This window comes from Leptonychotes weddellii, chromosome 11, assembly GCF_054177405.1.
Source record: "Leptonychotes weddellii isolate Sample4059 chromosome 11, ASM5417740v2, whole genome shotgun sequence".
In the NCBI taxonomy this organism is placed as follows: Eukaryota; Metazoa; Chordata; class Mammalia; order Carnivora; family Phocidae; genus Leptonychotes; species Leptonychotes weddellii.
The window spans coordinates 92,664,207-92,677,879 of record NC_138379.1 but is presented as its reverse complement, the minus strand read 5'-3'; the positions used below and the strand labels follow the sequence as shown (position 1 = coordinate 92,677,879).

Below are 13,673 nucleotides of genomic sequence, written 5' to 3'. Positions count from 1 at the left end.
TCCTCAGTCTTTTTCTTTACAGATCCCATCACAATCTGTAACCACACATTTGTTTGTTGACCTACTTGTTCAGTGACCATGTGTCTCACATGCATGTGTCTCGTTTGCCCCTTTGTCGTCAGGATAGGGCCCACAAGTATGCCACCCAGTCCCTATTTATTTAATAAAGTAAACAATGAAAGTTAATGCAAATACCTCCTACTCTTTGAAATTTAAGAACTTACACCCCATGACACACAGCTTATATTTTATATTATTTCTTATATTTTGATCTCCTGCTACAGTGCATTTTTTTTTTATTTCCTAAATCAGGTTTTAAACACTTAGATGACGGGAACCAGATCCCATTCCACTTGTGTTTGCCTGACCAGTTCCGCCATTGTCACCTAGCAAAGCCTTCCTGCACAAACAAATGACGAGAAGAGGAATGACAAGCTTACCTTCTGAAATACTTCTATGAGGTGATAGCGCCAAGAATATTTTTGGAAGCATGTGATGAGTTGTACGATGAAGAGAGATCCCTTTGTGACGTGTCTCCAGGATACGTTATCTATGAAGACAGGAAGTGGTAAGCCTTGGGCTGTGGCCTTCACTCTTATTTTGTTTATAGTTTTTTCTAAAGCATAGCTTGGTAGTTATCTTGATGTGTTTAGGAGAAGCAGCTATAACCCAACATTAACTCATTTTGCACAGATAAGAAGCAAACAAATGAAAAACTAGCAGAGGCTGAACTAACAGGGCAGCTCATCAGAACCGCAGGAGATGGCACAGTGGTTGCATTATATTCTTAGGACCGACTGACTTTTAATTACGTGCCCTATGTTCATGCACTTGGCTTTCAAAAGAGGCTTGAGAGAACTGGAATTATCCCATTTTACAGAGGAAAGAATAGAAGGATTCAAGAATGTTGCCACATTTACACAGGTGGCCATTTATAGATTGTATACTGTGCTGTCTTTCACAATATAATAAACAAAATAGGTGAACAGACCCAAAGGAAACTTTTGGAGGGGATGGATATGTTTATGGCATGGATTTTGGTGCTGGTTTCACAGATAATACTTATCTCCAAACTCATCAAGTCCTAGCGAACGTCAATCATATTTCTATAAAGTGGTTTAAAAAGACTGAAAAGAAAAATTTGCAAATTAGGAACACCCAATGTAAGGCTTCTTCAGATGATTACGTAGAGGTCAAGAACTAAACACTGCTCTACTGTCAGTAGGTCAAATAAGCCCCCAGGTATCATTTCCTCCTTCTTCTAGGGGGGCATCCCCATTGTCCCGGGGCGTGTGATAGCGCCATCCAGACAGCGCCAGACGGGGAGCACGGAGCAGAAGGCTTGCACTTGATCACCTGAGAAAGGGCAGCCAGTCCCAGGACCCATGAAAACTCTTCTGAAAATGTTGAATGGATTTAGTAGAAAAACGAATCAGTCATTTGTTTTAAAATGGTATATGATAAAGGGAGTTCCTTGCATTAGTTTGTTTTAATGTTTGGTGTACCTTTGACTGTAAAGCACAACACTTATAATAAAAGCACAGTCTTAGAAAGCAAGGGGAAAAACAGAGGCTTCATCCCCATAGAACAGACGAGACAAGATTTAAAATATATCGACAGGACTTAAAATTTACTTTGGCTCATTGCTGCACGGAGCCTATGTTGATTTTCTAGAATCATTCAGAGGTGGCCTCAGGCCCACAAATCCCTGTGTACACTGGAAAGACACATACGTGGGGTCGAGGAGCAGAAAGCAACGAAGTCCTTCTCGATGTGGACCTTCCGGATGGCATCACTCTCCAGGAGCAGAGGTCGATGTGAGAAGCTGCTGGTTGAGGCCGCTGGTGAGTCACTGACCCACACTTCCCCAGGACTTTCTGTGGAGATATCAACTTTACACACTGTGTGCCTCTCAGGATGACTAGAGCAATTGCCCACCTCTTTGTTTTTAAGTAGTTATTCCAACCAGTTAGACACACGCGCGCGCGCACACACACATGCACACATAGTGCTCTGCCCTTCTCTAGGGTCCTTCAGCAATGTGCCAATTAATGCTGACAGCATCACAAAATTAGAAGAAACCATTTACTAAAAGAATAGAAGTTAAAGCCTTAGTTGCCTAATTTCAGAGAGCATAGTTACATTTTTTAGGTAAATTATGTTTGTTTCCTTTTCCCCCCAAACATTGCTCCACAAAGCTAAAGGACGGTTGGAAGTCAGGAAAAAAGAAGTTTCTTTTGACTGCCATCCCAAGTTCCCTCACCTTCCTACTCACTTCCCTTTCAATATGCCTGATTTAAAAAAAAAGGATGCTGCTATTACATAATATGCTCACTTTCAAAGGAAATTTTTCTCAAGCCAGAGATTGTCAAAATGACTGTAAAACATTAACAAGGAAAGCCCTCATTAAAATCATTTTGTCCCAGGATTTGGATATTTATGTTTAGCTTCAATTTAGTAATTCTGGTGGTCTTCTTCACCACTTCCCCTGGATTAAGTTGAACAGAAATTTGTCAGCTGATGGGACAAATGCTCATGATACCAGCCCCCTCAGGGGAGTTTCCTATTAATTCAGTCTAGTTTATTTGCCCTTAAAGGGGTCGAAGATGGTCTCCTCTAGAAACAAAGCACACATCACAGTTCTCCCCCGACACCTTCATGACCGTTGGGGTTTCCATCTCAGAACTCACCACCTCTGCAGGCCTGGATGATGATGACCTTGGGTTTGTCCCTGAGGTTGAAGCAGTTACGGTTGTTGAAGATCTGGAAGATGGTGTCATAAGGTAGCACATCCGGGTTTTCCTGGCTGAAGGTAGTCCCGCAGATTCCACTCAGGATTCCGTGAGACATGAGCACCAGGAACGTGCTGTCTGAGCACTTGTGCTCTGGGCGGGCGGCGAATGCCCTCAGTGCTGACTCCATATCCTGAAAAAGACCTCCAGAGCTCACTTTGATAGGAGAAGCATTTCAGTTGGTCTCACCTCCTGCTTATCCTGAGCAGCAGTGTAAGAAACATCCAGAATGTTCCACTCGCTATGCCTTCACGCACTGCTTGCTCGAGGACGGCTGTCTGATGTTTCTTTCTATAATGGAGCAGTGGGTAGAACTTTCCACTCCTGATGACATTGTATACACTCCTCTTGATATATTTGACAGTCACTTTTTGTCACTGAGGTACTTTTTCCTTTCTGTCTCTCTTTCCTCTCATTACTTGATAAGAGCCTTGGGTCATAAATGCATCCTACCAGATCCCGTAAAACCCTTCCCACTGTGCTTAGAATAAAATCAAACCTCTGATGTACAAATACTCCTCTCTCACCCTGCCTCATCTCCCCGGTCTCCAGCCACCCCGGTCTTGCTGTGCAGCTACTGTGTGGCTTCCGTTCAGTTCCGAATGCAGTTCATCCACAGCTGTCCAGAGCTGTGCGGTTCCCCATACTCATGTGTCCACTCCTGTAGTAACTCCCCAAAGATCCCATCTAACATCATGTTTGCTGGGATCCCCACTCACCAGTTTGCTCTCCTGCTTCCTTTTCACTTACTTTTAACTTTCTTTTCACTCTTACAGAGACGCACCAAAGCTGTGAAATTTTCTGTTTTGCTTATGGTACGATTATCCTGCACCAAGCGAGCCTAGAGCACTGCAGCTGGGAGCTTCCTGTCTCATTCACAGACCTGTGCCCAATGCCAGGAAGTGCCCCTGGGACACAGCTGGGACTCGATACGTACATGGTGAGTACACGTCTATGAAATATACATCACTCTAGGATTTTCTGGGGACTGTTGGGGCTGAGTTCTAATCACCCCACTTTGGAACTAAGGATTCTCTGGATACACATGCCAAGCACTTTGTCCAGTTATGGAAGTGAGGATATTTAAAGCTCAAAAAAGACATGGATTTTCCCTGTTTCTTACTTTCATGTTTTAAACACACACACACACACAAATATGGCCTAAGGATGTCAAAGTATTTGCCTAATATGCTAAAGCTAACATCTTCATAGTAGGATGCGTATTGAATATATACATGTTTGGGGTGGGTGAGGGGCCCCTACCTTAGCAGTGAGGTTCTCTTTCACATCCACACTGTAGCCAAGGCCCTCCAGTAGACTCCTCATCCCTGCGATGTCAAGTTTGGCCCCATCCCTGGGAGGAAGATGATCGAACTCTATATTGCATATGATGAGAGCGAGACGAGTACGATCCTTTCTCTCCTTTATTGGGTAGATCTGCAGGAAATGGATATACAGTGAGCTTGACTTACTTAATCTCCTTTGACACCCTCATCCACCAGTCACTGTTACTGTGCTCAGGGCTCCTTTCGCTGCCCTGTCCCCCGTCCTGTACCAGAAGACATTGCCCTCCTATCTCTCTGTAATGGATTGAGTTGGCAGTAGCAAGAAGTGCAAATTGGAAGTAAGTTGTCTTTTAAGAACCCACAGCAGGACCCAGTATATAGCTGGGATGGTGACTCAAGAATCTTCAGGAGACTAGACTGCTCCCTACCCTCTCCTCCTCTCTCTTCTCCACCTAGTCGTCTTTCTTAGCATTCAGTCCAGTTTTGTAGAAGCCAGGAGACACTTGGCACTGGCTCCAGCTAAAAATGAATACATCAGGGGCCTTTTTTCTTTGGTAACATTATTATTTTGGTACTTTTTTTTTTTTAAGGCATCAACATACAATGCTATGCAGACTTTAATTATCTTTTTTTAAAAAATATGCTTTTTGTCTAGGCTTTTCAACTAGAATGCAAACAACTTACTCAGCCATGTTCTCTTATAAATATTTTGCTTCTGTAACTACAGCTAAAATTGTCATAAATAACAAATAGATTCGAGAACAAATAAATGAACAAGATGAGAGATCTGTATTCTGTCATGGGGTTGAAAGAGAACTGGAGTCTGTGGGAGGCCACATGATTTCCTCCCTGCTCAGAGTATCTATGGATAAGATTGCCACTGTCCCCACTCCCCAACTCTGCAATCAGCATTTTAGGAAATCGTGTTGTTAGTGAAAACACTTGTTTCTCTCTTATTCTCGATGTCATGGACCGAGCATAGCACCTCTGCAGCCTTCTCATTATACAGTTTCATGAATTCTTCATGAGGACAAAGCTTCAGAGTATCTGTAGATTCTTCTGGCTCAGGTTGCCCAGGCACGTCCTCGGGACCTGCAGGATACATCACGGATCATAAATTAGGATATCTGCCTTTGTGACCCAATTTTCCCTTAGGAATACTGACAGAGAAGGGAAATCATGGGAAAAAGATCTTCCAGCGTGTAGGGGTTATGATTGTGTGTCTAACCTCTAGTGTGAGGACGTGTCTTTTGAGTAGGAAAGAACAGGAAGATTGTTAGTAGAGGAAGCAGATCCACCCGAAAATGCAGGTGTAGGTTTCTGATAATTCTGACGAAAACACCTTGATGATTTGGGGTCGAATTTGGCCTTGCCATATTCAGCAAAAACAGTTTGATTTTTCCAATGGTTTTACTCTAGGGCCCTCACTCGTCCACTCGTGGACCTTCTATTGTCTCTGATCAAGAACATCCTGAGTTAAGATTTATTGGAGTGCTGTCCCTTAGAAATGAAATTGAGCCATATGTGCAATTCAAAATTTTGTAATGTCCTTGGTAAGAAACTAAAAAGAAACAGATGAAATTAATTAATATGAGTAATATATTTTAACATGATATATGCAAAATCTCATCCTCTCAACGTGTGTTCCTGGTCACGACTCCAGCCCTGAGTAGCTGGGTGTGGCTGGTAGCTATCCTGTCGGACGGTGTACAATCCTGAGTCCACTCCCACCCCAGGCAGCACGTGCAGACACCTGCGCACACAGGCAACGGAATTTTCAACTGTGCACGGATGCTTGACCTTTGTGGAGGAGACAGACTGTGGTGGCTCCTCACAGAGACGTGAAGTCAGCGACTTAAAGGAGAAACCTATCTGGTAACGGGCCCTGTGTCCGGGGTCGACCAGACAGACATCTGCTAGGGATCCTAATGTGCTCTGGATGTCCTTGCCCCCAAAGTGCGAACTAACTAGCATGAAGTTTTCAATCCATGTTTTCAAATGTGAGAAAATACCTCCTCCCACCTGGGGAAGTTTGTCTCTGACTCATCCTGACCTGATCTCTAGAGAAATGTGGGACTGTTCGACCCCACTTGGCCTCACTTAACTGAGATTGTGCAAGAAGCTTGGCAAGTCCTGAGCCCGCCCTTGGAGAAATGAGGAAGAGGAATCCATAAACAGAATTTAGCAGTTTGCCAAGACGTAGTGTAACAAGGATTTTGTCCCTGAAAGGAATAAACCTTTGTGTTCAGTGACACAAGCCAACCAAGAAATCCTCTGATTTTCTTTTATTTAAATGACAAAAGCAATGTTATCCTGTACAAAATTTTCAGTTTTTATATTTTATATTTTTTTTTCCTGTTTCACTCATTTGTTTCCATTAGTTTTTAAATAACATTTTTGTGATAAATGTCTTTCTAAACTGAATGCTAAAAACCTGACCTCTGGAGATGCAGCCGATTACAAGTCTTTAAAGAAACCGGGCTTTCTGAACATTTCTTAAACAGAGACACTTGCTCTCCCTTTGTATTCCAGAAGATTCCACCAATGTGAGGACGTCCAGGCTCCTGGGCTAGTCTCTGGTCAGAGGATAAATTTTCTCAGCAAAATTCTCCTCTGTTTCCAGGTTGTGTCCAGGTTTGGTGAACATCCTAATTAATGAACATTAGCTCCTGATGACCATCTTGTATCTGTGTACAGATACCGTGTTTGCAGATAAAACTGAGAATTAGATAGGATTTCCATCTCACATTTAATAGTAAAGTTAGCATGAAAATGAATCTTTCATTACAACATAATAAATACTGTAGTGCAGCCTGCTGCCCAAAGGGGGTTCCATTTGCCTGGCAGCACACAGAAAGAAATGAGAGAATTCGTAGTTTAGATAAAAATTTTAACGTTTGTCTTATCTGTTACTTAATGAAATGCTCAAGAAACCCCTTAAACTGATACAAAAAGGAAGAGACTGGTCCAAGGTAAAACAGAGCCATCTCCCTTGACAGGTAGGCATCCAAGTAGTTATTCCCAAGATTAACAGTGCTCGTTGCATAGAATGCACATATATGAGTTTGTTATATCAGAATGGTATCCGTGTCCAGAAGGCCTGGCCAAGGTCTTTCCATATGCCAGTAGCCCAGCTCACCCAGCTTCCTGGCCTGCAGGGGCCCTGGGATTCCTCTGGGGCCCCCGCGTGCAGAGAGCGCCCAGGGAGCCTCACATGGACTTGTTGAAAAAGCATATTTGCTATAGTGAGGTCTCTACAGTTTCTATTGCACTTTGTTTATTATTGCTTCTTCTTATCATTATTATTGATCAACTCTGAGCTTTCAGGACTGGGATTTGAGCTTAACCTCTGTAGTGAATCAAGTCTGTCACTGGTGAACTTGGGCAAGGGGCCATTTAGGTTCTAGTGATACTTATAATTCAATCTAGGTCAGAATTAAAGTGTTTTAATAGATTGAACACTTTACAAGTGTTCTCCTGAGCATATTTTGTAATGTACAGAAATGAGTAAGCACTAGAAAGGTCTAAATACTAGAAGCGAAGTAATACTTTTGAAAACTAGTATCTACTGCATGCCTGTTCTTTATCTCTTGTATTCATCCTGTGTTTATTACATGCCTGCTGTGTGGCTGGCACTCTGCTGAGAGCTACTATTCCCTCATGAAGAAAACACCTGTGCTCTCGATGAAGAAACTTGGTGGATTATAGTCCTGTCTAATTCAGAACAGATCTGATGAGGGGAATCAAGTGTTTAACTCTATAGATGTTAGTTTTGTGAAGTCAGTGGAGTCTTTGGATGGAAATGTTGAATGTGCAGCGAGAGGTAAGTGTATCTGGAGTTCAGAGGAGAATTCTGGGTGAGAGCTACTGTCTTCGGAGTTGTCAGCCTGTGCCTGCCACGAAGTCCCTAGCCTGTGAAGAAGTTACCAGAATTGTCACCATTTCCCAGATCCTGAGACTGATGCCCAGGGAGGTTAAGGAGCTGGAATGAAATCATGGAGTATCTACAGTGACGGAACCTGGGTCCACATGCGGATATCCTTTACTACACCATGTCCACACTCAGCTCTTTCTATGAGCAATGGGAGCACAGGGACTCAGCTTCTTAGCTAATTGGAAGGTGGATCCCCTCCCACAAAAGGCAAGATGGCCTCTCAGAGGATGATGACAGATTTAGTAAAAAATTATACATTAGTAATGGAAGGATGGTGGGATTATGGAGGACCCTGGAGGGGCCTTGGTGTTAAGTAGATTCTGGAAAATTTGAGACACCCATTGTTAAGTGATTTCAGTTTACCTTTTACACTGGTGGAATATTTGTCCGTTTTAATGAAAGTTTGGACAAGGGCTTGACCTGCCTCCTGCCGTTTCTGTCGCAGAGTCCAGAAAGACCCAGGGTTTGTCTTCAGGTTTGGCATCATAAAATTTTTTCTTTTCTGCTTCCTCCAATTTCAGAACATCTTTTTCCAACAAGCCATGCAAAACACCAGTAATGAGTTCTTTGCCCACAGTTTCCAAAATCTTAAATGGGTTTTTGTCATGTTTGTCTTCTGTCAGAAATACAAACACTCCTTCAACTATAGGCATAACTTAAAGAGTTTTGCCCTGTCTCTAGAAAGTTCCTCATTATGGGAAATACCCCTGAAAATGCCTTCTGTCTATTTCTCCATTTGCCCCATAAAGTATGTCCTCTTTCATCATATCCATAGAGTTCTCTGAGCCCATCAAATTCACACTGGGCTGCGTTTAATGATTCATCCCCACTGAAGATTTTTGGAGGGAGCTTCTCATCTTTCTTCTGTGACACTGGGCCTAATGCCAACTTCCTGGCCACCTACTGCTTTCATATTTCTCTTTCTCACAGTGATGATGATAATCCGTTTGTAATATATGCTCCAAGGAAAGGCCATGCTGTTGCCTAGAACTGTAAATTTTTTCCACTAGACTGTAGGATCTTTTCTTTCTTCTGTATTGAATTTCCTTGGTAAAAGCACAATGTCTTTGATTCCATATCTTTGTACCCACATCTCATGCCCACATCTTTGTGCTTAAAATACTTATAAACCCTTATATGCTTGCTGAATGCATAAATTAATGAAGAAATGAATGAATGACTCTAGACCCCTAATATTTTAAGAACTTATCTCAATAAGAATTCTTAATTGAAAATCATCTGATGACTAATCTTTCCATATGATAGATTAACTTGACACCAGGGTAATTTACTACTGTCTGGGATCATCTTAGCTAATAGGGTTGTGTGTAGTGTCATTTCCAACCCAAAATTTTTGTCTAGCTTTAATTTAATGGTGGAAATTCTTAAATACCTATTCCTTCATATTTTGTGTATTTTTATAAGAGCAATAAAAGCAGGAACCTTGTTTGTCTTGTTCATTCCTCTCTAAACAGTCCATAGAGCAAGATCTATAACACAGTTGGCATGTGTCAAATATTTTTCTTATGGCTTAGTATCCTAGCAATTTTGATGAAATTATTTAGTGAAATAGTATTTTAACAAGCATTTATTGCATGCACACTGAATCAACTACTGTGATGGGATCTTACCTACAAATAAGTCAGGTGTGTCTAATTTCCTCATAAAGTTTAAAGTCCAATAGGGGAAAAGGATAGATTTAATTCTTTAATGACAAGAAAAATATAGTAGGAGTTATGGCTGAAGAACCATAGGCCACTATAAGAATCAGGATTCTGAAATATAGTAGCAGAAATAGAAGTGGAGAGCAGGATCTGGATTTGAGAGAGGAATCAGTAAGCTTGGCCACTGCTGGAATGTTGGAAGTGAGGGAAAAGAAAACCCAAGACAATTCAGGTTTCTGGTTTGACTAACTGGGTGATAGTGGTGCCATTACCCAGGACAGGGGCAAGTGGAGGAGAAGCAAGGTAGGGGAAGGATGACAAGCTCAGCTCCCTGAGGGAAACATGAGCGTGTATGTTCAGTAGGAACTAGAATAGTCAAGTGCGGTATTCAAGTGGGTAGTCAGGTTTGGGACACAGATTTAGATTTGTGAGTATGAACATGGTGGTAAAGCTACAGGGATGGCCTCTGCTAAAGCACAAAGATTAAGAAGAGAGAAAGGCATAGGACCAATCCATGAGAGTAACCTATCGCCCTCTCACTCTGGGGTCATCCCGTAAACACAGAGTTAATGTCAAGAAAGATGAGGTTCAAAAAATGTCCTTGCTTGGAAAATACCATTACCTGGTGAAGGAAGAATTGCTGCTTGAGAGTCTGAGTTAAGTTGACTTCCAGATGGTGCCCCTGAAGAAAGATTCAGGACATTAAAAGAGTCACTTATCATCTCCAAGTAATCTCGCCCGACCTGTTGGACACCCCCCAGTGAACACATCTTCTGCAGGCCTGTTCAAGGTGCAGCTAACTTAGAACCATACCCGTCACTGAGAAGCCAAAGCCTCTCGCCTGGCTGACTGAACGTTCCCCCTGGAGGCAGAACAAAGGAGTGCCTGCAAGTTACTCTCCATTTCTGCTTTCTAAGAGGAAGGGAAATGGAGACAGCAACTGATGTAGATCAAGAGGTCTCTTAATTCTCCTGTCTCAGGGTGGCTCCTGGGGTGACCACTGCTGCCCGACAGGTGTGTGCCATGTTGCGTGTGCCACTCAGAGCTGGCCTGGACTTCGGAGAGAAAATGAAAAAGAACAGGCATGTGCACATGGACACTTAGCTTTGCTAAGATTTACCACAGCAGAAAATGAGGATGAGGTGACCCCCTGGCCAACCCTCAGTGTTAAGTCAGTTTCCCAAGTGTCATTGAACAGGAAGGTGGTCAAGCCAGGATACACATGCAAACTGTCTTTCTTATCATCTGTGGGCTCCTAAGTATGCTACTCCTCCAGCCCACAAAGGCCACCATCTGAGGACGCATGTGCCAGGATCCCTGACCATCACCTCCATAATCTGCATCTGTCATACTAGGTGGCAGAAGCCACACTCAGAGGAGGAAAACAGTGGGAAGCGCAGTGACAGTGTTTGGTTGCATAAAATCACCCAAACCTATTAATAGATCCTCTTGGGTCACTTTTATGATTGTTGATTTTAAGGACAAGAATTGAATTTAAATTTGTTGAAGGTTTTATGAGGATCTCAGTATGACAACATCCACCTGAGAAGTTTATTCCAGAAACTTTCAGGATTGGCATAAGCTAACAAATGAGAAATGCTCCCCAATCTTCATTTTATAGTACTTATTGAAGACAGGATTTCCATAGACAAAATATGGTCCATTTCCCTGAATGGAGGGAGTCACAGCATCAAGCCCGAGGTGGCACACTACAGTTTGTCCCATCCTTCCCATCTAGACTGCTGGAATGCATTAACCATCAGTGAATTCAAGAACATTCTCTGAGGGCACCTGGGTGGCTCAGTCATTAAGCGTCTGCCTTCGGCTCAGGTCATGATCCCAGGGTCCTGGGATCGAGCCCCACATGGGGCTCCCTGCTCGGCGGGAAGCCTGCTTCTCCCTCTCCCACTCCCCCTGCTTGTGTCCCCTCTCTCGCTGTCTCTCTCTCTGTGTGTCAAACAAATAAAATCTTTAAAAAAAAAAAAAAAGAACGTTCTCTGATGGAGGCCTTTTTTATGGCAATAGGAAGTAGGTCTTCTTACGACCAAGAACTTTCTTTTAGGAAGATCTCTCCCATTAAAGTGCATCCAAATATTATATCTCATTGTCATAGTCTATGGACCTACAGAAATTGGCCAATGGATGAGAGAAAGATGAAGCCATGAGGACGCTGACCGGGGAGGGACACATGACAACTGGAGCGGCAGACTCCAGGCTAGTATGTCACAGTGGGTTGGACAAGTGCCTCCAGGCCAATCCCCAGGAAAAAAGGCTTCTCATTTTCAAAGAACATCTTCTTTTTCTAAATGGCTTTGGCAAGTGCCTAAGAGACCAGGGCTGGACTCCCACTGGAGCTCCTATCTTCGCTATGTGCAGGGACTAAGTGACCACAGAAGGGATTGTTCAGATGTCTGAACCTGGTCTTGGGCTCTCAGAAGAACTGGAGGTACAGGGGGCTGGGCCTCATAGAATGGTCCACAGCCCAGAACCACACTAGTGGACACTCTTACTCAAAAGAAAATGCAAGGAGGTACCTAGAAGGAAGAGTCCACTTAAAATCCTTACTTTTCTGTAAGCACTGAATTTATTCTGAGTGTTCCACCATCCCTGAAATATATTTTGTTCCTCCTGGAGAGTCAGATTTTGGAGAGATGTTATAAAAAGTATCTGAGTCTTTACGTCAGATGACTACATAAGTTCCCAGGGAGCCCTGGACTTTAAGGAGAGAGAGAGACTGAGAGAGAGAGAGAGAGACTGAGTCAGTGCTTTGCCAGGATGACTAGAGAATATAGTATGAAGCTTTTCAGACTGTCCTCATGAAGTTCCACAAAGGAGGTATGGCGTATTCAGGATGGGACGTGAGCATCAATCAAAGGAAGGATCCTGAGGTCAAAGGACCAGGACAAAAAGGAAGAAGCAGGAGACTTGCAGTAGAGCTACTGATACAGAAACGGGGCCCTGAGGCCAGGAACTGGGAAGTTGTCTGCAAACTAACCTGACCAAGGAAGAAAGCAAATGTTGGGCACAAGGACATGGGCCCGCCATGCACCTCAGTGGGAGGAATTGACCCTTACCTGAGGAAAGCCCCATCTTCTCTGCAAGGAAGGAGTCCTCTTCACAAATATAACAAATAAAAATATCGCATGCCTGTGACCCTTTCCGAACGACAGAGTCAATCAGAGCTCGGGCCTTATCCATCACTGTAGCATTTTCATACCGCACTCTCTCCATCTCCTCCTGGTTCAGCACTCTTTTCTCTAAGAGCTCATCCAGCAAGCCATTGAGCATCCCTGTGTTCACTGAGCTGACAAACAGCTTCCGCTTGTCCTTCAGGGTCTTGTCTGAGTGAAGCACAAGGATTCCTCAAGTCATGAAAACAGTCTCATTTCCTCTCAGCTCAGCACCAAGGAGTAGCCTGCTTTAGACTTGACGTCCCTCCCCACGCAGCACAGGACCCCTGAAGACCCCCACGGTCTCTCAGTGCCCCCTCAGCATTGACCCTGGGTGCTCACTGAGCAGCCTGAGGACAGAGTTGCTCTCCCGCCATTTGCATCTGAAAACCTGGGATCATCCCCACATGCCCCACATGTACTCAACTCCGCAAAAGAAAATAATGAAGAGTGATGTCCCATGTCCTTTCCCGGGCCACTTCGGCACCCTCTGTCACACTCAGGCCTTTAACATTCAGTTAGGACTGCAGAGCATCCCCAGGATGCCAGTGAAGCCCCAGTTCCCTCCTGGCCGTGGCCTGGCCTTTCTCCAGGCTGCGAGGAGTCTCCTGGGCCCTCCTTTTGCCTTCCCACCTGCTCCCCGGTGGCCCCCACCCCCCGTTGTGCCCACTCACACAGTCACAGAACTACAGACCAGCCAGGACTGTGTTTCCCCCAGACATGCCCTTTCAGACGGTTGGAGACTCACCAGCCATGGCTTTTCTCTCTCAGCTTCGAAGGACAGTCTGAAACTGAAAGCATATCCACCTTCCCTTTCAGCAGGGCGT

The 13,673-nt window shown here is 43.8% G+C and overlaps 1 protein-coding gene and 2 long non-coding RNA genes across 3 annotated transcripts in view; 2 read left to right on the top strand and 1 right to left on the bottom strand.

Moving 5' to 3' along the window:
* The window catches only part of LOC145716338 (uncharacterized), an 18,284-nt gene extending 16,504 nt beyond the window's left edge, over positions 1-1,780 (top strand). The window contains exons 2-3 of the long non-coding RNA XR_014138962.1: positions 313-568; positions 1,675-1,780. This is a non-coding gene — a long non-coding RNA (uncharacterized LOC145716338). The remainder of the gene's footprint in view (positions 1-312; positions 569-1,674) is intronic.
* The window catches only part of LOC102743984 (caspase-13), a 16,616-nt gene extending 2,943 nt beyond the window's left edge, over positions 1-13,673 (bottom strand). The window contains 10 exon segments of the mRNA XM_031023639.2: positions 441-550; positions 1,734-1,877; positions 2,691-2,925; positions 4,056-4,229; positions 5,064-5,170; positions 8,376-8,455; positions 8,457-8,628; positions 10,299-10,358; positions 12,751-13,017; positions 13,595-13,673. Of these exon segments, the coding sequence (XP_030879499.2) occupies positions 441-550; positions 1,734-1,877; positions 2,691-2,925; positions 4,056-4,229; positions 5,064-5,170; positions 8,376-8,455; positions 8,457-8,628; positions 10,299-10,358; positions 12,751-13,017; positions 13,595-13,601 (1,356 nt within the window). The 5' untranslated portion in view covers positions 13,602-13,673.
* Positions 3,574-13,673, top strand: part of LOC145716339 (uncharacterized) — a 68,495-nt gene continuing 58,395 nt past the window's right edge. The window contains exon 1 of the long non-coding RNA XR_014138964.1: positions 3,574-3,732. This is a non-coding gene — a long non-coding RNA (uncharacterized LOC145716339). The remainder of the gene's footprint in view (positions 3,733-13,673) is intronic.